The sequence below is a fragment of the Leptonychotes weddellii genome, chromosome 1 (assembly GCF_054177405.1).
Source record: "Leptonychotes weddellii isolate Sample4059 chromosome 1, ASM5417740v2, whole genome shotgun sequence".
In the NCBI taxonomy this organism is placed as follows: Eukaryota; Metazoa; Chordata; class Mammalia; order Carnivora; family Phocidae; genus Leptonychotes; species Leptonychotes weddellii.
In genome coordinates, this window is record NC_138369.1 from 79,914,807 (window position 1) to 79,935,057 (window position 20,251).

Here is a 20,251-nt window from a genome sequence, read left to right on the forward strand (position 1 = left end):
ACAGACACATAGATCAATGGAACAGAATAGAGAGCCCAGAAATGGACCCTCAACTCTATGGTCAACTCATCTTCAACAAAGCAGGAAAGAATGTCCAATGGAAAAAAGACAGTTTCTTCAACAAATGGTGTTGGGAAAATTGGACAGCTACATGCAGAAGAATGAAACTGGACCATTTCCTTACACCACACACAAATATAGACTCAAAATGGATGAAAGACCTAAATGTGAGACAGAAGTCCATCAAAATCCTAAAGGAGAACACAGGCAGCAACCTCTTCGACCTCAGCCACAGCAACTTCTTCCTAGACATATCGCCAAAGGCAAGGGAAGCAAGGGCAAAAATGAACTACTGGGACTTCATCAAGGTAAAAAGCTTTTTGCACAGCAAAAGAAACAGTCAATAAAACCAAAAGACAACCGACACAATGGGAGAAGATATTTGCAAATGACGTATCAGATACAGGGCTAGTATCCAAAATCTATAAAGAACTTATTAAACTCAACACCCAAAGAATAAATGATCCAATCAAGAAATGGGCAGAAGACATGAACAGACATTTCTGCAAAGAAGACATCCAAATGGCCAACAGACACAGGAGAAAGTGCTCAACATCGCTCTACTAGTACTTTTTCCTACTTACAGTATCATAACTAGAAACAGCAGTTCTTCCAAACATTTTCAAATGAATCCACAGGTAATTATTTATAAATTCTTAAACTTCAAAATGTTTCCAGAGATGGTTGTACACAATTGCCTTAAATTTTAAAATTTACATTTAAATGCAAAGAATATATCTCTGTGCAAAATTCAAGGAATATAAAAATAAACATTCTCCTTCCTCTTTCCCACTGAATATCATTCTTCTCTCCAAAGGTTATCAATGTTAAAGTTTCAAGGTTTTCTAGACCAGTTTAGACACATTAATGTATTACAGATATGAAACTTTTAACATAAATGATACTAATCTATATAGTTGGTCCTGAAACTTGCTTTTTTCCTTTTTCAAGTTTTTATTTAAAATTCCAGTTAGTTAATGTATGGTGTAATATTAGTTTTAGGTGTAGAATTTAGTGATTCATCACTTACATACAACACCAGTGTTCATTACTAGTGCCCTCCTTAATACCCATCACCTGTTTATCCCCCTGCCATCTCCTTTCCAGTAACCCTCAGTTTGTTCTCTATTGTTAAGAGTCTGTTTCCTGGTTTGCCCCACTTTTTTCCTTTTTTTCCCCATGTTCATCTGTTTTGTTTCTTAAATTCCACATATGAGAAAAATCATATGGTATTTGTCTTTCTCTGACTTATTTCGCTTAGCATAATAATCTCTAGCTCCATCCACATCGTTGCAAATGGTAAGATTTCATTCCTCCTTAAGCTGAGTAATATTCCATTGTGTGTGTGTGTCACACACACACATATCACATCTTTATCCATTCATCAGTCGATGGACATTTGGGCTGTTTCCATAATTTGGTTGTTGATAATAATATATAATATATAGAATATAAACATTGGGGTGTATGTATCCCTTTGAATCAGTATTTTTGTATCCTTTGAGTAAACAGAAGTGCAATTTCTGGATCGTAGGGTAGTTCTATTTTTAACTTTCTGAGGAACCTCCATACTGTTTTCCAGCATGGCTGCACCAGTTTGCGTTCCCACCAACAGTGTAAGAGGGTTCCCCTTTCTCTGAAACGTGCTATTTTTCACTTAATGTTTTGTCTTAAAAATCTTTTAGCTACTTCAGAGTATCACACTTTAATCATTCCTCTGTTGATGGAACATTTAGACTATCTTCAATTTTTCAGTATTATAGACTTGCTACAATAAACATCTTTTACGTACATCTTTGTGTGTACCTGCATGTGCCAATGTAGATACCTAGCAGCAAAAATAGTGACTTTTAAAAGGAATATCTATCTTCAATTTTGAAATATCCTGCAAAATTATATTTCAAGAAGGCAATGGCAATTTCTTTCACAAGGGACCCTTTTCTCCACATCTTTATCAATCATTGGTATTAACCATCATTTAAATTCATGCTAATCTGCCCATCAGTGATAAATATCTCTTTGTTTCAATTTGTATTTCATTCATTATTAATGAAATTATGCCCCTTTTCATATGGTTATTGGTTTTTAAGATTTCCTCTTCTGAAAAGTGGCTTTTCATATCCTTTGTTCACTTTTCTATGGGATTTATCTTTGTTACTGATTTGTAGGATTTGTTATGTATGACTGAAAATATTTCCCTGAACCTGTCATTTGTTTAAACTTTGTTTAGGGTGCTGGTTGATGTAGAAATGTATTTAAGTTTATATACACATACCTACAGCTCCACCCACCCCCTGAAATCTCTGTATTAATTCAGTAGGCATTTATTAGGGACTCTTATTTATATAACATGTGACTTTTTTTTTTTTTAATATTTTATTTATTTATTTGAGAGAGTGAGAGAGAGAGCATGAGCCGGGGGAAGGGAGAAGCATCAGTCGGGGGAAGGGAGAAGCAGACTCCCCGCTGATCAGGGAGCCTGACTCAGGGGTTGATCCCAGGACCCTGGGATCATGACCTGAGCTGGAGGCAGCCGCTTAACTGGCTGAGCTACCCAGGCGCCCCCATATGTGACTTATTTTCTTATTTGAATACTATTTTGCCCTGTCTTCATTAAATATTTTTAAAATATATTTTTATATTTTTCTTTTTAAATGATTACTTTTTAAATGTCTGTTTGGCATTTCATCTGGTCCAAGAGTAGATCACATTAGGATTTCATCTATTTGAAATGTGAACTGTAAGATTACTTTCCAAAAGACATATAACACATCTTTGGACCAGAAAGTATCCATACTAATGTACTGATACAGTGACCTAGTTTAAATGAGGTAAGATATACCTAGTACATACTAAGCACATAAAAGTGTTCAATAACATTAATTCTACTCTTTATCTCTTTCAGATTTCTTACCTGCTGTAAACTGAGAATGAGGGTCTTGGCACACTGAATTTTATCAATCTGCCTGGTCTTACTCAGTGTTTCCTTAATAATATCACCATAGTCATTGTAATACTGTGAGAAAAAGAAAGAAAACACAGCTTTAAAATTACTGAAATTTCATGAGACAAACAGTGGATTGGTAAAAGAAATGGAAAGGGGAGTTCAAGGGTGTTTAATCTTTTCATCTTAAACATAATGAGAGATAAAAGATATTTTCTAAAGTTAAAGGAATATACATTTGATGTTAATTACGTAAGATTATGAAATAACTAACGTTAACTGAAAAACTGGGAATTCCAGGAAGAGAGGAAGTGACACAGGTAACCAAAATTCCTTATTCTTTGTAACATGGATTCAATAGACACCACTTAAAAGGTGACAAATCAAGAAATAGAACTCTGGTAGAAACTTCGCAAAGAACTAAAACCAAAACAGTTAAAATTGCTTACCTCTGGGGAGTGGGCCTAAATAACAGGGAAGGGCAGATTAGGGTAACAGACTTTTCATTTAATACTTTTGTACTATGGCATTCTCTGCTCCCCCAACATGTTTATATTTTACTACTGTAATATAAAAAATAAAAACATTGACTTCTTCAATAGTGACTGAGAAAAATTTAATTGCTTTATAATTCAAGTTTTTTTGATACAGGATTTTAAGAATTTTCCTTGTGAGTAGATAATTAAGAAAAGCCTTATTTAAAACCACTAAATCTGGATGTTATTTCTAAGCTAATGCCTAAAAACTTACAACCTATGTGAAGAAGTGAGTGTATTAGCTTGGCAATTGGACTTTCATAATTTTCAAAAAGAAGGGTATGCTTCCATGATGTGAGATGAAAAAATGAGAAAGATATATTAATATACTAAAGTGGTTCAATAGGCAGATCTCCAATAAATTCATATTTGTAACAGTCACATAGGGAATTGGGGCAAAAAGCCACATAACTGAGGATATGTAATAAAGAGTAGCAAATAACTATTAAATCCTCTCAAAAAAATTAAAGCTTACAATGAGCAGAGGTGCAAAAATTGCTAAGGATGATAATAAGTTTTGGTTAAGGCTCATTTCTTGAAACCAATATAGTATTGTTAAAGGATGAAAAGGAAAAACCATGGTAAGCTCATATTCATCCATTCAAACTGTGTTTAGACATTCCTTCAGGAAGCTGTCTTGGGTTTCTTTCACTTAAGTCTCTCTATTCCATGTTTGCTTTGTAATTTGTACATTTATCATTGCAATAATGATGCTGAGGCTTTATGATCTAATGGGAAGAGCTAAGCTTTGAAGCTAGACAAACCTAGAATCATAAATTCCAGTTTTTGCTACTTATAGTAATGTGACCTTTGAAAGTTACATAACCTCTTAGAGCCTTAATTACCTTATCTGTAAATGATGTTATTTCCTACCTCATAGGATGACTGTAATCAACAAACATATGTAAAAGCATTAGAACAGTGTCTCAAATATAAATGGCACAGAACACAGACAACCACTATTACCATGCTACATTATGTTATGCTCGCATTTCAGTTTCTCTATTAATCTGTAAGTTCCTTGGTGCAGAAATCATGTTTTACTTAAATCTCTATCAGCACAGTGTTCACACTGCAGTTGTTCAGCAAAATATGATGAATTAGTTACTATGTCATAGCTAGAACTGGACCATAACTAAACATGGATAAAGACACAAATGGATCAATGGCACACACAATATTCTGAACATGGGCAAAACAAAACACTATCTGTGACAGGAGAACAAGGCAAAAATACATAAACTGAGAAGTGTGCCTATCATAAAGACTTCTGAGTGTCAGAAACAAAATGGAGCTTAAGGAAAGCAGAGCAAACAGCCAGAAAGGTGAGTACCTATCAAAATCCTGCCATATAAAGAATGGTTTAAAACCTTTCAACATCTCCTTACCTCCCTCAGGAAAAAAATCCAGGCTTCTCACACAGCATTTGGTTACTAGTGACACTTTTTAAAATCTTACCTCTGGCTCCCTTCTCATAAGCAATCTATGTTGCTACATCAAATGACCTGCATTTCCCCCAAATAATTCATATCTTTTGTATCTTTGTACATGAAGTTCAATCTACCCCAAGTCCTCCTGCTACTTCTTTGCTTACTAATTTATGTTTATCATCTTAGACTTAGTTCAGAAGTCACTACTAAGAAGTTTCCATTAACCCTCATATTTCTTTAGAGTTGGGTGTCTGTTTCATATATTTCCAAAAACCCCTATACATACCTCTATTATACTATATAATGCAATTGTCTAAATGTTGACAGTCTTCAGCTTTAGACTACTTTAGAGCAAGAATTTTACTTTATTATTAAAGATTTATTTATTTGAGAGAGAGAGCTCACAAGTAGGGGGAGGGGCAGAGGGAGAGAATTTTCAAGCAGATTCCCTGCCAAGCACGGGGTTTGACCCCAGGACCCAAGAGATCATGACCTGAGCCGAAACTAAGATTTGGACACTTAACCGACTGCACCACCCAGGTGCCCCTAGAGCAGGATTTAAAAAAATATTTGTAACTTTAGTGCCTGGCAGGTGGCATGGTACATAGTATGCATACTTACAAAAATGTCTTAAAGAGATGTCATAAGAGAGATTAGGTTTCTTCCATGTTGATCAAGAGAGTCTATATATCTCATGAAAATAAGGTGTTCTTTCAATAAATGTGAGGATCTCCTACTTTATGGGGTTGATATAATGGTATAGATTGAGAAAAGTTTATACTTCTATAAAAGAGAGAAACCTTAAATATATCAGAAAATCATGAACAATATATGGTTACCTGGCAATTTAGCTTCTGTTATCTTTTCATTTTTAAGTGCAAATTTCTCTGCCACTTAGATGGAAGGAAAAAAATAAGACTATGAAACTATACCTTCATGTAGTGTTTAAAGATGTCTGCAGCTGCATGCATGTCAACAATATCATAAATGATAAGTTTGCTGAAGGCAGCAAGTAGATTCCTTCTTTTATGTAAGGCCTCAATTTTATTAGCTTCATCTTCTTCATCACCCTCTACCACAGAAAATAAATTGGTTATGAACTTTGGCCCTTTATCCAAGGTAAAACAATGTAGACAATCTGTATAATCAAACACCAACTTATAACTTTACAAATAGTACAATTCAGTTTTAGGTGAAACTGTTAGTTACACTGATTATTTTAGGGTGCTATATTTAGTTATATGCTTATTAAATGTTTAGTAGTTACCAAGGTTCCTATCTTCTAGGAAACTGTCATAGCAAAGATTAAGATAAGCAAACCATACATAAATTTTTTCTGATATTTTTATCATAATAATACTCTTGTCTGTTTACCTTAAAAATGCCATCTCTTCTCATTTCAATATTCTTTACATGCTATTAGCTATATTTCAACAGAGAAGAAATTTCTGGAAATTTTAAAGACATAGGGAAAAGTTTTCTTTTAGAAAGAAATATGTGGGGAGTAATGGAAATATATGGAGATGTTAGGTTTCAGTGCTTGTCTTAAACATGGTTACATTATCAGCATGAAATATATTTTGCAAACCATTTATGCTCATATACATTTTCTTTTTTTTCTTTAAAGATTTCACTTATTTATTTATTTGACAGACAGAGACACAGTGAGAGAGGGAACACAAGCAGGGGGAGTGGGAGAGGGAGAAGCAGGCTTCCTGTGGAGCAGGGAGCCCGATGCGGGGCTTGATCCCAGGACCCTGGGATCATGACCTGAGCCGAAGGCAGACGCTTAACGACTGAGCCACCCAGGCGCCCCTACATTTTCTTTTTTTAAATGTAGGCTCCACGCCCAGTGTGGAGCCCAACATGGGGCTTTAACTCACGATCTTGAGATCAAGACCTAACCTAAGCTGAAATCAAGAGTCGGACGCTTAACTGACTGAGTCACCCAGGCGCCTCTATACATATACAATTTTTTAAACAAAGCTTGCTACTAAATACTTTCAAAACGAGTAATATTTCTTTCTCAATTTTTTAATTCTCAGGCCCCATTGGCTTGTCTTTTTTTAATCCTAGAAAAAATTTCTTCACAAGGCTCCAGATGTTGACACATTTGTTTTAGGCTCTGTACTGACTCTCTCATGTCTTGGCCTGCCTATGTGTGTATTATATATATACAAAAAATGAAAGAACTTACTCAACTTCTCTCTTTCCTTTCTACTAATTGGTCTTGCTGTGAAGCACCACTGCTTTGAGAAGTTGGAAATCTTTTTGCTTAAGACAAGTAATAAGTAAATTTTATCTCCTGGGATTAAAATGGACTCTAAATAGAGACTTTGTTTTACAATTTAGTATTTTCTAAAATGTTCTGTTAAGTAAAAAACACTCTACTAGCACCAAATAGATCCACGGATCAGATATGCTACAGACCTTAAATCATCTATTTCATATATAACCTATCCAATACTTATTATAATTATTTATATTGGTCTAATTATGCTACACATTATCATTATGCAGGTTGAGCACAATTTTGACTGGTGAGGTTTTTTTTTTAAGATTTTATTTATTTATTTGAGATAAGAGTGACAGATAGCGAGAGAGAGCACAAGTGAGGAGAAGAGGGAAAAGCTTACGCTTTTGTAAAAGCAGGGAGCCTGACACAGGGCTCAATCCCAGGACCCTTTAGGGGCTTTCCTTTAGAGAAATTGTGAACCTGGACACAGTTCAATTAGAAACACATCTATCCTACATATATATTTTACACATGTGGGAAATGACAAATGTACACAATTATCCATTATAGCATAATATACAATAGAAGATTGGAAATGAGCCAACATCAATTAATAGGAGATGGATAACATAAAATATGCTATAAACAATGAAATACTTCGTATCTGTTGAAAAAGAATAAAGCTCTATATGTAGTGATAGGGAAAGACCTGTAAGGTACTATTCTGAAGGAGGGAGATTTCACTGTGTACATTTTTATTCTTGTTGGTTTCTGAACTACATGAATGTATTAACTTTATTTGTATTTTGAGAGAGAGAGAAAGAGAGAAAGAGAGCATGTGAGAGTGAGGGGAGGGGCAGAGGGGGAGAGAGAGAATCTTAAGCAGGCTCCTTGCCTAGCATGGAGCCTGATGCGCTGCTCGATCTCACGACCCTGGGATCATGCTCTGGGCCAAAAGCAAGAGTCAGACACTTAACCAACTGAGCAATCCAGGCATCCCATGACTCTTTTTTTAAAATTCTACTACTTTTTAGGACTGAATTTGAATTATTTCATAATATCTTTTGGGGTTGGTTAAAAAAAAAAAAAAAGAAAAGAAAAGATCAACATTGGGGCACCTGGGTGGCTCAGTCAGTTAAGCGTCTGCCTTCAGCTCAGGTCATGATCCCAGGGTCCTGGGACTGAGCCCTGTGTTGGACTCTCAGCTCATCGGGGAGCCTGCTTATCTATCTCTCCTTCTACACCCCCCACCCCCACTCATGCTGTCTCTCTCTCCCTCTCAAATAAATAAAATCTTTAAAAAAAAATAAAAAAGATCAAATTGACAAAATAATAGCCACAAATACCCATGCTCTGGTTCTCCTCATCTTGGTCAATGAAAACATGATCCATCACAAAACTGAGGAGTTCAGACTGGAGTCCAGTATCTGGATTAAACACCAAAGGCTGAAGGCCTTCCCTGCCACCTGTCATTAATTGGTGGCTAAATATCATCAGAAGATCACAGAGTAACATGAATGCCTGCAATGCAAAGGGAATTCATCAGAAATATATAATTACAACTACAGATCAATGTTAATGAAAACATACTAAATTAAATGCACTTCAATAACAATACCATAACACAAATTGAGTATTTAAATTTCAACTATTTAGTTTTAATTTCCAAACTTAATGAAATTACTTTTTCTCATTAAATACTAGTTCCATTTAAGACTTTCCCCCCCTAAATATAATCTATTTCTTTTACTTGGCTGTGTTAATTCAAAACAATTGACTAAGAGATTTTGACTTGAACTTAAAAAAATGACTTAAGGCCAATTCTGGAAATACGAAATTAATGTAATGAATTATGACAGAGGTTAGAAATCAATTATATACTGCTTAACTAAATTTAGAAGCATAAATCTTAAGGTAAACTGTATTATCCAACAAATTACAATGCAGTAATCTAAACCTTAAAGCTATTATTTAGGATTCTTCTTTAAAAAATCTAATGCAAAAAAAAAAATCTCTAACAATAGATTTAAAATTGAATTTAAGACCATTCACATAAAAATCAGTATCTGAAAGCTTGCCAACAAATTTAATCACGGGAACTTTCAATACATTTCCCTAAAGAGAAAGTATTATAGTTATTGTTGTCAAATTTGCCCTATTTAATGGATACTATGAAATAAGCCCGTGTCAACAGTTTACTGTAACTGAATGATTTTGCTGTGGGATAACTGAGGGCTCTCATAACTCAAAACAATTCACTTACCCCCTTCTAAATATTTATTTCTATGGGAAAACATTATTTTGGTATGTATTTGGAGATCGCTGTATACTTGGCTGTCCACCTCCAGCAAGAATCATGGCAGTTCATTCTCTGACTACACAATCATGAACTACATAAATATATTTAGAAAGAGCCACTTGAAAAGGGGAGGATAAAGAGAATCCAGGGGGAAATATATCTATTTTTTATTCAGGCCATAGTTTTAGATATCACCAGTGATGACGTAGAAACAATGAATTTTTGGTTTAAATGTCCTGAGCCAGGTACTTTTAGATAGCACTGATAGGGTTCAGAAGGTTTAGAGAATAAGGTTTAGGGCAGACCATCTCTGTTCCCACTTTAAGTTAGATGCTGATAACTTTAATAGACAACTGTGATAACCTACTTGTAAGAAGAGATAGCAAAGGGTAAGTACTACAGTACTCTTTAACTAGACTAGGTATTTTCTAGCCCAACATTATGATTAAAAAAAAACAAAACAGTATGGAAAAAAGTATCCTGTTTTATATAATAGTACCTGATCTAAAATAAAAGTACTTCCCAATAGAATAATATAATTAAACAGTTTACAAAATCACCTCATGGAAATGGTATTGCCTTGGGCTATGCTGCCCCTACCCAAGGAGTGAGAAGTCTGTTGAACCAATGCGATATACCCACCTGCACCCCTACTCTTCAGGGACTATGCAGGGACTCAGGGATTCCTTGCCCTAAGAGACCTGATTCTGTTACCAAAGGCTGCACAGGTCTCTTCCCCAGGCATACTGTATCACCTGTGTGCATACTCCTAGGTCCCAGGGCGGATGTTTAAGGCAATAATGTTGACAGAGTTTGGACATGTGGGCTGGAGTGTTTATGTGTGTGTGAGAAGTTCTTCCTGGTGTGATGAGAAGAGGGTAGACCACAGGCCAGCTCCCCAACCCTCTCAGTTTTAGGACAGAATTCTTAGGAATCAGGAATTATGGAACCAGGTCATCATGACAGTGTATTTGTCTAGGTAAAAAGACCTATAACAAGTTAACTCGCTTTTTTAAGTTAAATATTCAGACATCCATACTCTTGTCCCAGGTTCCATAAATGTTAGGGATAGATCTGTATGCTAAGAACTGCCATAAAAAATTACCTCTTCTTATTGTTCTTCAGTGTATTTAGTAATTTTTTTATTGAGAGCTCTTAACTGATAATTTCTTACCTGTTCCTTCACTGGAGTATTAACATTAGATAGGCACTGTTGGCAAACAGCCAGAAAGGATTTCACTGTTTTCCTCAATACCAACAAATCCTCCTGTAAGACACATTCAAATTTGTAAACATGAATTACAATATCCTAGAAAACTAATCCAAAAGAAAAAAATAAATGGAAAATAGCCAACTGGTTTATTGTTAAGGAAATTCATAAAACCAAACTTATTTTTAGGAACCAAATTATATAGTTATTTCCTAGTTATCCTAATGGAAAGGGCAGCAAAACTGGTAATCCCAAACACTCAATTCTATTTAGCTATGGAATGCTTAGTATGATTTCCTCCATAAATATGGTTTACTTGGGTTAATATTAAAATTATTAATCTTCCTAAATAAATGCTAGTTGGTAATAAGATGAGGGAGCACAGCAGCACACTGAAAAAAATCAATTAAGCAACAAGTATGTCCTGAATTTCTCCCATATTCTCAGTACTCTGCAAAATGTCAAGGGAAGAAAAATAATTTTAAGACTGTGTCCATGCCCTCAAAGAGTTAACATCCTAGCAGGGAATTAGACCAATCAGAGTATTAAGTGTTCAAATTTTTTTGTATTAACTCTAACTGTAGCAGAGAAAGCTGAGCTGGAGGGACCTTCATAATAGGATGGTCTTTAATTTAAAATTGAATGAGTGAACAGGATTTAACTTGATGGTCATGTAACATTCAATTTGAAACATTTGAAAAGTATAAAAGAAAATTTAAATTTATCAAGCACCTAAATGTGTCAGACACTGGTTTGAGGGTGTATTGCCACATAATTTAATATTTATATCAATTAGAAGTAGTCATTGTTAGCAGGGGTTTGAACCCAGGACTGTCTGATATCAGATTCTCACTAATAGACAGACACATGAAGATAATTCAGTATTACATCGATATTTAAAATAGTAAGGAAGAGTTATTAAATTAGCAAAGGCTGATGATGTAGAAATCACTTTTAAAAAGTACTCTATTAAACTAAAGTTCTTGAAGCTACTTTTTTTTGTACAGGTAACAGTACTTATTCCTTTTTGGGATCTTCACATCCCAAATAAAGATAAACTTAAAAAATTATACACATTTCCTTTTGCTAACATGAATGTAGTATTTGGAAGAAAGAATAAGCTCTTTCTACAGGACAGTAAAAAGAACAGTCTCAAAAACTTTTATTGTTCCTGCAGATGAACATCCAATAACCAAAACTCAACGTTCTTTGACCTTCTCTAATTTCAAAGATTCATTATACATTAGGGGAAACAGACACGAGAACAGGCAGCTGCAATAGAATATAAGGAGCACTATGTTGGAAAGCCTAATCCAGAGTCAAAAGTAGTCACAAAGGGTTTCCAAAGAAGATAACATGTAAGCTGAGTTTTGAACAACAACTAAAAATTATCTAGCTATAGGAAAAGGTATCCCAGACGGCACAAAATGTTGAAAAGCCTGAACGTGCTTTTGAGAGGTTGTTAATTTATTGTAGCTGGGGCACAAATAGGGAGGAGAGAGCAAGAGAGAAAGCTGAAGAGGAAAACAGGATCCATTTCCATTTAAATGGAAGATCATTTAAAATTCCATGTTAAATCATCTGGATATTATCCTAATGGAAATAAAGAACTACTGTAGAAGCATATTTATCAGGAGAGTGCTAAAATTTTGTTTTCAAGAATCATATTTTAAGCCGATGGAGAATGATGTGGAATAGGGAGGCTAGTTAATGGTAAATACAATCTTCTGCTGAATGCTTATTATATACCCAGTACTGTGTTCTATGGGCCATAAATTTAAATTTCACAATCACTATATGAAGTAAGTGTTAATATTCCTTTTCTACAGATGAGGAAACTGAACTTCAGAACACCCATACATTCTGGGTGATAGAGTACGGATCCAAATATGGGGTTATCTGACTCTTCTGACTCTAAAGTCCATGCTCTTACTCATTATTCTGTTTCCTTACAGAAGGAAAACAAAGGCCATGGGGATAATTTAGAATGTGGGCCTGAAAATAAAATGTTGGCAATAAAGATGTGAATAGACTGAAGAGAAATTAAAGCAGCAGCACAGAATTTACGAACTAATCAGAATGGGGGCTGTTGATTAATCCTAAATTTTTAGGTAGTCACCTACTAGGTGCATGGCGGTATAAATCACTGAAATAGTTAACACACAAAAAAATGCTAACATAACAGTTCAATTTTGGAGATGATGATCTGAGATTCCTGAAAAATATCCTACTGGAGATGTTTAGTAGGCAGTTCAATATGGGAGTTCAAAGCCCATGGGAAAGAATTTGAGCAAGAATAAATATCTGGGAGCCCTCAGCATTTAGATGGCAATAGAAGAGATGGAAGTAAATGAGATTACTCAAGGAGGATATGCAGAGAAGGGGGACAAAGTATCTTGGGGAACACCAATATATAACGGATGGCTAAGAAAGAAGAGCATATCAAGAAATCTAAGAAATGGTCTGAGTAGGAAAACCAGAAGAATATGGCATCTTCTGGAAAGAAAACATTAAAAAATGTTGAGGAAAAAAAATTAAAAAATGGTTGTAATAATTTAACAGTTGACAAATGCCACAAGAGAAAAGACAAACTAAAAAAAAAAGTAGAAAAAAAAAAGAAAAAAAATAGAAAGTATCCCATATAAAGCAATGATAAGGTTGTGAGTGACCTTGGGAGAACACTTTTAATGGAATAAAAGGGCTGAAGTCAGACTGCAGTGGTTCAAAGGAAGAAAAAGAAGAAGGCAACTCTTTCAAAAAAGTTTGTCAAGAGTCAAAAAAATAAGATGGCTTCTAGAGAGGTCTTGTGGGATTGATGGAGGATTTTTTTGGGGGGGTCTTGTTGATACTTTTTTAAGATTTTATTTATCTGAGATAGAGCAAGAGAGAGTGAACATGAGCTGGGAGGCAGGCAGAGGGAGAAGGAGAAACAGACTCCCCACTGAGCAGAGAGCTAGATGCCACCTGATCACAGGACCCCGGGATCATGACCTGAGTGAAGGCAGACGCTTAACCCACTGAGCCTATCCAGGCGCCCCTGTTGATCTTTCTAATAGAAAAATTTTGAGTATGTTTTCTGAATGAATAACTGAAAGAAAAACAAAAAGCAAGCCAGGCTACTGACTAGCTATGTGACCTTAGAAAACTTATTTTATGTCTCAGGATTACAGAGCTTAAAAATCTGTAACTGAATCTGAACTATGAGGTTCTATGGCATTCTGTGATTCTGTTGAATTAAATCCTAGGCATTCAGATGAGAACAGATAGGTGCTAACTGGTAAACCTCCTAGTATTCAAAGGATGAATGTTCACTGTTCCCTTGCTAGTACCTAGAATAGTGTTTGGCACATGGCAGGTGTTTAATATTTACCGAATGAAATGCAAGTATAAATAATACAGATGATACTATAATCCTAGGGTCAAATGTGTCATGTGTTCATTTTATCAAACTATGAACAGAGGTTTTAAAAAATGATGCTAGGAGGTATTAATGCCCCTTTACTTCCTTAAATTTCTTGGTTAGTGTGCAAAGAAGCAGTCTAGGGAATCAGCTATCTTTGGAGTTGGAGGCAAAGTATTCCTTTAAAGGTCAATCATAAAGCAGATATGTCTATGTAAAATGACAACTTGCCAATTCATTTGAAGAGTTGTAAATTTAATATCGCAACTAAGTAAGCAACCTACCGATGACTAATCAGAACTATTTTAAGAAGAAACTGGAAATGGGAAGCAACCAAGAAAATGGAAGCTAAAAGCCTTTAGCAGTGAAGTTTGGACTAGATTTGGATGCAACTTAAATATTATTTGAGTGCTCAAGAAAGTTAATTTTATTGTAGTCAATTAGATTCCATTAGAAGAAATAAATACCAACAGGTTTAGGTAAAAGTGCAGAGATACTGTATATTTTAACTAATCTTATATGGCAAATCCCTTTAAACAGCTGGGAATAGAATTTAGGTTCTTGTGGATTTCAGAATATAGTACTTTTATTCACTCTACAATTTCCCACTTTATTATGTGGGCATCTTACTATATTTCATTTGATTTAAATAGTTAGAATAATTCCCAAGACTGTGATTGTGCTCAAGTTAAGGCAGGCAGCCACTATTGGGATACATGGTAGTAAATATCTTTAGAAATTTTCCAGATGTTAAATCAAAATTTTAAAAGAGGTTCAGGGTTTGCCAGTTTAAAACTCCAGTATTAAGGTAAGTTTCATAGAGTGGGCTTTGTTCTTAATGTCCTTTGAAAAACAATAATAGATGATATTCAAAAGGATAAGAAAAAGTAAGAAAAAGAAATATAAAAACATTTTAAATAGGGCCAATAATAAGAACTTAGTTTAAACTACTAAAGTTAGCACATTTACTTGAACTCTTAAAATATAAACCATTGGCTGTTTTAAAATTTGAGGAAAGTTGTTACATTCCATATATTCTGGAATGAAAAGCTTTCTTTCCTACTGTAATAGCTGTAGTCATTATGAAAAAAATTAAATATGCTTAACTTACACTGAATAAACAGGAACATTTTTATATGTAGCTTTTTTCTGGGCTAGAATTCAGTAATAATAAAGTTAACATTTACTGGCACTTACCGTGTACCAGGCACTACTCTAAGCTTTTCGTGAATTAACTCAACTAACCCTCATAACTGTGATGGGTACTGATATTATTATCACTCTCCCATTTTACATACGAAGAAATAGGCACAGAGATGTTAAATGCAGCTTAACCATTTTGCTATAATGATCTTTTCTATAAAGTGAGAAAATTAATATGTTGAGGAAATAGACATTATGGAGATAAGAAATTTGAAACTCAAATTAAATATATATATATATATATATGAACAAAAAAGCTAGTGAACCCAATGGACACTGAAACTGAAAAACAAGCCAAGAACAAGATACGCTGATTATCTAGACTGCAATTTTAAGAAACTAGAATGTTTAGGGAGTACCTCTACAGCTCTGAACACTTATTTTACTTATAAATCCCCTTTCTAGCCAGAGTACCTGAATTACAGAGGTGAGAACTAAAGACACAGAGCGAAAAGAAGAGTAATCTACTACTCTCTCTTAGGCCAGTATAAGCTATATATGAACTAACTATATGGTACTTCTTTTCAAATGCTTTTTCCTAAATGAAACTAGTGTTTTCTCTTCTTTTCAGAAAGCACCTTGGCATCATGAACACTTTTCCCAAGTAGCTATGGAAAGGAATTCAAATGGGTCAGGTGATAAGATTTTCCTGAGATTTAAGTTATAATATCTTTGGGTTAGATTCTTTTGTATCCGTTTTGGAAGTCGTTTCACTAGCCTGGCCAAAGTTTTTTGCTTCTTCTGTTTTTCTTCCTGGTAGATCTACTGAAACCAAGAACTTCAAGGAATTAAGATGTTTTACACCTGGTTGGCAAAATCTCAACAATGAAAAACCCTGAATAAGGCTGGCATAATTAAGATGGTGAATTTATCATATAAGCCATATCTGAAAGACGTTTTCTCAAAGGCACAAAGGCTCAAAGCTGACTTACTCTAACCTCTTAAGAAGAAAAACAGATCTTAAATGTAGACTGCCCCTTAAGAACCGCCCCTTAAGAACCAAGTATCTCAATATGACTATAAACAGTGAAGAAAGGTCAGAGTTTAGTTCCTACACACACAAATATAGTAGCTAATGTAGGTTTGAGATACAGCATGGCAGATTTTGTCCTCCCTCTGTATTTTAGAATAATGAGGGAAGTCAAGTTTCTTACTTTGGTCCTAACAGTCACTATGTCCCCCCCTGTACTTCTGACTTCTCCTTTAGCTTCCTTCATCTTTGTACATTTTTATTATGTATCACATTATGTATCTAGAGAAAGACAAAATTTAGCTGTCTTTTTATCTACAGTTATGAAATACCATTAAAATAATCACAGCCAGAGACTGAAGCCATGGGAAAACTAATAGTATATACATAAAACTAGTTTAACATTATCTGGCAAATATACATTTTAAGAATGGGCAGGAATAGAACAGAAATGTTGTAAAATAAGGACCAAGACCAGGTCAAAGATGTTAGAATATGAAAATAAAGCCTGTGAAGAATTAGTGATCAACTTTCATGATAAAGAAAGGGCACAAAACTAGTTACCCAGAATAGACAAATAGGATTATTGACAAAGCCTGGTAAACAAGAGCAAGGGGTTACACCTTGTGAGGCCAGGGACTGGCAAACTTTTTGTGTAAAGAGTCAGACAGTAATATTTTAGGCTTCATGGGTCATACAGTCTCTGTCCCAACTACTCTGTCACTGTAGTATAAAAGCAGCCCTAGATAGTACATGAATGAATGAGCATGGCTGTGTTCCATTAAAACTTTATTATAAAGGGGCACCTGAGTGGCTCAGTTGTTAAGTATCTGCCTTCGGCTCAGGTCACGATCCCAGAGTTCTGGGATCGAGCCCCACATCGGGCTCCCTGCTCAGCCAGAAGCCTGCTTCTCCCCCCTGCTTGTGTTCCCTCTCTCGCTACGTCTCTCTTTGTCAAATAAATAAATAAAATCTTTAAAAAAAAAAAAACTTTATTATAAAAACAGGGGTCAGGCCAGATTTGGTCCATAAGCTATAGTGTGCCCAGTCTATACTGGGCTTTATAAAGCTCTTTGGAGCATAAACTGTGTTATGTTTACCTGTACTTAGCACCATTACTAACACATAATGAGGCTCATTATATTATTTTTCAGCCCAACTAAGTCATTGTCCACATTAAATATGATAAAAACAAATGGAACTAAATTCATTCACTTGGGACACATCAGTGAGCAAAAGACATAGTAAAAAGCATCACCACTGTGATGGGGTAAACCCTATGTAATACCTTAAAAATTGCTTTCTTGTATGAATCACTGCTACTAGCCTCTCTTTTGGGGGGTGGGTGTGCCACTTTTGTGAATACACATTAAAATAACTATTGAGGGGCACCTGGGTGGCTCAGTCGTTAAGCATCTGCCTTCAGCTCAGGTCATGATCCCAGGGTCCTGGGATGGAGCCCTGCATTGGGGGGAAGCCTCCTTTTCCCTTTCCCGCTACCCCTGCTTGTGTTCCCTCTCTCGCTGTCTCTTTCTCTGTCAAATAAATAAATAAAATCTTAAAAAAAATAACTACTGAATATTTAAACCCCAAATGTAATGCCTAGTTTTCAATGTTGTTGCTGTTTTTGGTAATTTGAATCCCCAACTGCTGACTCCTGCCTTTGCCTCAGACTAATCTACTTATGATCCAGGAACCCTTAAGCTGCCTACTATAATTCCAAAGCACCTGCCTTATTTTCTATAGTGTACAAAGATGAAGGAAGCTAAAGGAGGAGTCAGAAGGGTAGGGGAAAAGTAGTAGCTGTTAGGACTAAATTGAGAGGCTTGAATTCCCGAATTATTCCAAGATACAGATAGAGAACAAAAATCTACCATGCTCTTTCTCAAACCTACACTAGCTATTGAGCATGTTTACATACTCCCACAGCCTTAGATAACAGTTCATTTAGTATCAATTCTTCGTTTGGAAAGGGGAGATTAGGACAGCATAGACTAGGACTTCAATTTAATGCCATCAAAACAACAGTTGTTGCCTGCTAAAACATTTCCTTCAATTCAATCTTCCTCAAAACCCTATCCAACAGTGAATATCACATACACATTAGAAAACTGAAGTTCAAAGATGAAGTAACTTGCTTATCTTTGCCACAGGTGGTCAAAGATGGCACCAAAATTTGAACTTAGATTTAACTTCAAAGATCATGCTCCAACACAAAAAATGCTGGAAATATACCCTATTTATAAACTAGGAGCTCATTATATATATAAGTTGGTTCTGTAACAAGAAGTCATTTAACAAATACCTAGTAATTTTAGAATGGCTGCTGGAAAAAAAAAAAACATTTTTAAAACAAAAAAACTACTTTAGGAAGGAAAAGGCATTATGGTATCAGAGGATATTAAGTACAATATGAAACACACATTTCCTTTCTATTCAAATAAATGGACAGACAGGAAAGTAAACTTTTATCATTAATTTTGGTCAGGCATATCTCCAATCTTTGTACTAGAAAGTGGGAAGTGTTATGTTTTGTTTAAATATTCTTACTATTGCTTTAGACTTCTGATAAGCTCAGTTTAAATACACCCTTACATTATAATAATTGTTACTTAGAACAGATCTTCTCAGTCCTGGCTTATTTTTTATATCATAAAGTATTAAATATGTTAAGGAGTTTCAGTATTTATAAAATGGGTCCTTTAAAGACCACTGTCCCTGGGTAAGTAAGTAAAAACAGCATCTGACTAAATAGGCTAGTAAAGCTAAGGAAGCCTTATACTGTCTTTCCCTACCAGACAGCAATTTTTAAAACTGGAATCCCAGGAATAGGGTTGCAAACAACACATAATTCTTAATGGAATGTTAGACTCATGACTTGTAAGTTCTTTTCTAAATTGAACATATTTAACTTTTGGTTTTCAGAGGTTTTTAGAATATTAGAGTTAGATAAAATTTTGGAGAAGTTTAGAATTTGGTATAAACAGCCACCTTCTTCAGTATTCCAGATTTTTTTTTTAAAGAACATTCTGAGGGTTGAACAAGAAATGGATTTAAACAAGACCTGGATCTTTCTCCCCTAACTTTCCTAGACCAGCCAATCAGGCACTAGAGATAGGACATAATATTAATAGAAACATAACTATCAAAGAATGACTCTGAAGTCATGGAACAATCAAAAGGAAAGGCTTTAATTTAACTACATAGTTACTGAGGATAGAATCCTCATGAAATATAAGGTAGGGAGAAAAGAAAGAGGTGTAGAAAGCAGCCTTTAGATTTTTACACATTTGAGCCTATTTCTAGTACACTTCTAAAAATGTACATTTTTATGAAGAATAGCAAGGTTATACATGTCTCTTCACCGGGCTTGGCCATCATCAGTCCCATCTTCATCCTAACTCTTCCCTTCCTCAGTCTTTTTGTAGGTAAACAAGCTGGAATTTTCAGAGGAGACACTTCAGTCAAGAGGGTAATGGAGGAATAAGTTTTGCAGCTAAATACCTCAATAACTTACAGCTACCCAAGGGATGTTGATTTTCTTTAACTTAGAAGACTAGGAATAGGGCCAGGGTCCAGAAGGCAGGGATGTTTGCCCCAGGCCCTCCCTAATGCTGTCTATAATAGGAACATGCAGGGTAAGGCAGAGAGCTACAAATTTAAGATTACAGAGAGCAGGACAGCTCCTCCCAGGAGGAAAACAAATATTGAGGATAAATTCTAGATCCCCAGGCCAAAAACGGCAATAGGGGCATTATATTAGCCCTAACTCTTATTTACCTGGCTCTTTAAATGTCTTTGTATCTGTCCAGAAGGAGCTGAAGGAAGAAGGATGTTTTCTGTTAGAGAAGAGAAACTGAAGGCTGCTTCTACAGGACCAGCACTAGGGGGCACCGGAGCAAAGTATACTGAGCATGACCTGTGTGACTGCCAAAGAGCTTCAACTCTGGAAATTAGGGGAAC

At 35.3% G+C, this 20,251-nt stretch overlaps 1 protein-coding gene across 2 annotated transcripts in view; it reads right to left on the minus strand.

The window, feature by feature from the left end:
- Positions 1-2,887: 2,887 nt before the first annotated feature.
- Positions 2,888-20,251, minus strand: part of LOC102750096 (STAG1 cohesin complex component) — a 72,599-nt gene continuing 55,235 nt past the window's right edge. For both annotated transcript variants that reach the window (XM_081826797.1, XM_081826788.1), the window contains 4 exons: positions 10,680-10,772; positions 8,553-8,727; positions 5,903-6,042; positions 2,888-3,076 (listed from right to left, as the gene is read on the minus strand). In XM_081826797.1, the coding sequence (XP_081682923.1) occupies positions 2,903-3,076; positions 5,903-6,042; positions 8,553-8,727; positions 10,680-10,772 (582 nt within the window). In that variant the 3' untranslated portion in view covers positions 2,888-2,902. The remainder of the gene's footprint in view (positions 3,077-5,902; positions 6,043-8,552; positions 8,728-10,679; positions 10,773-20,251) is intronic.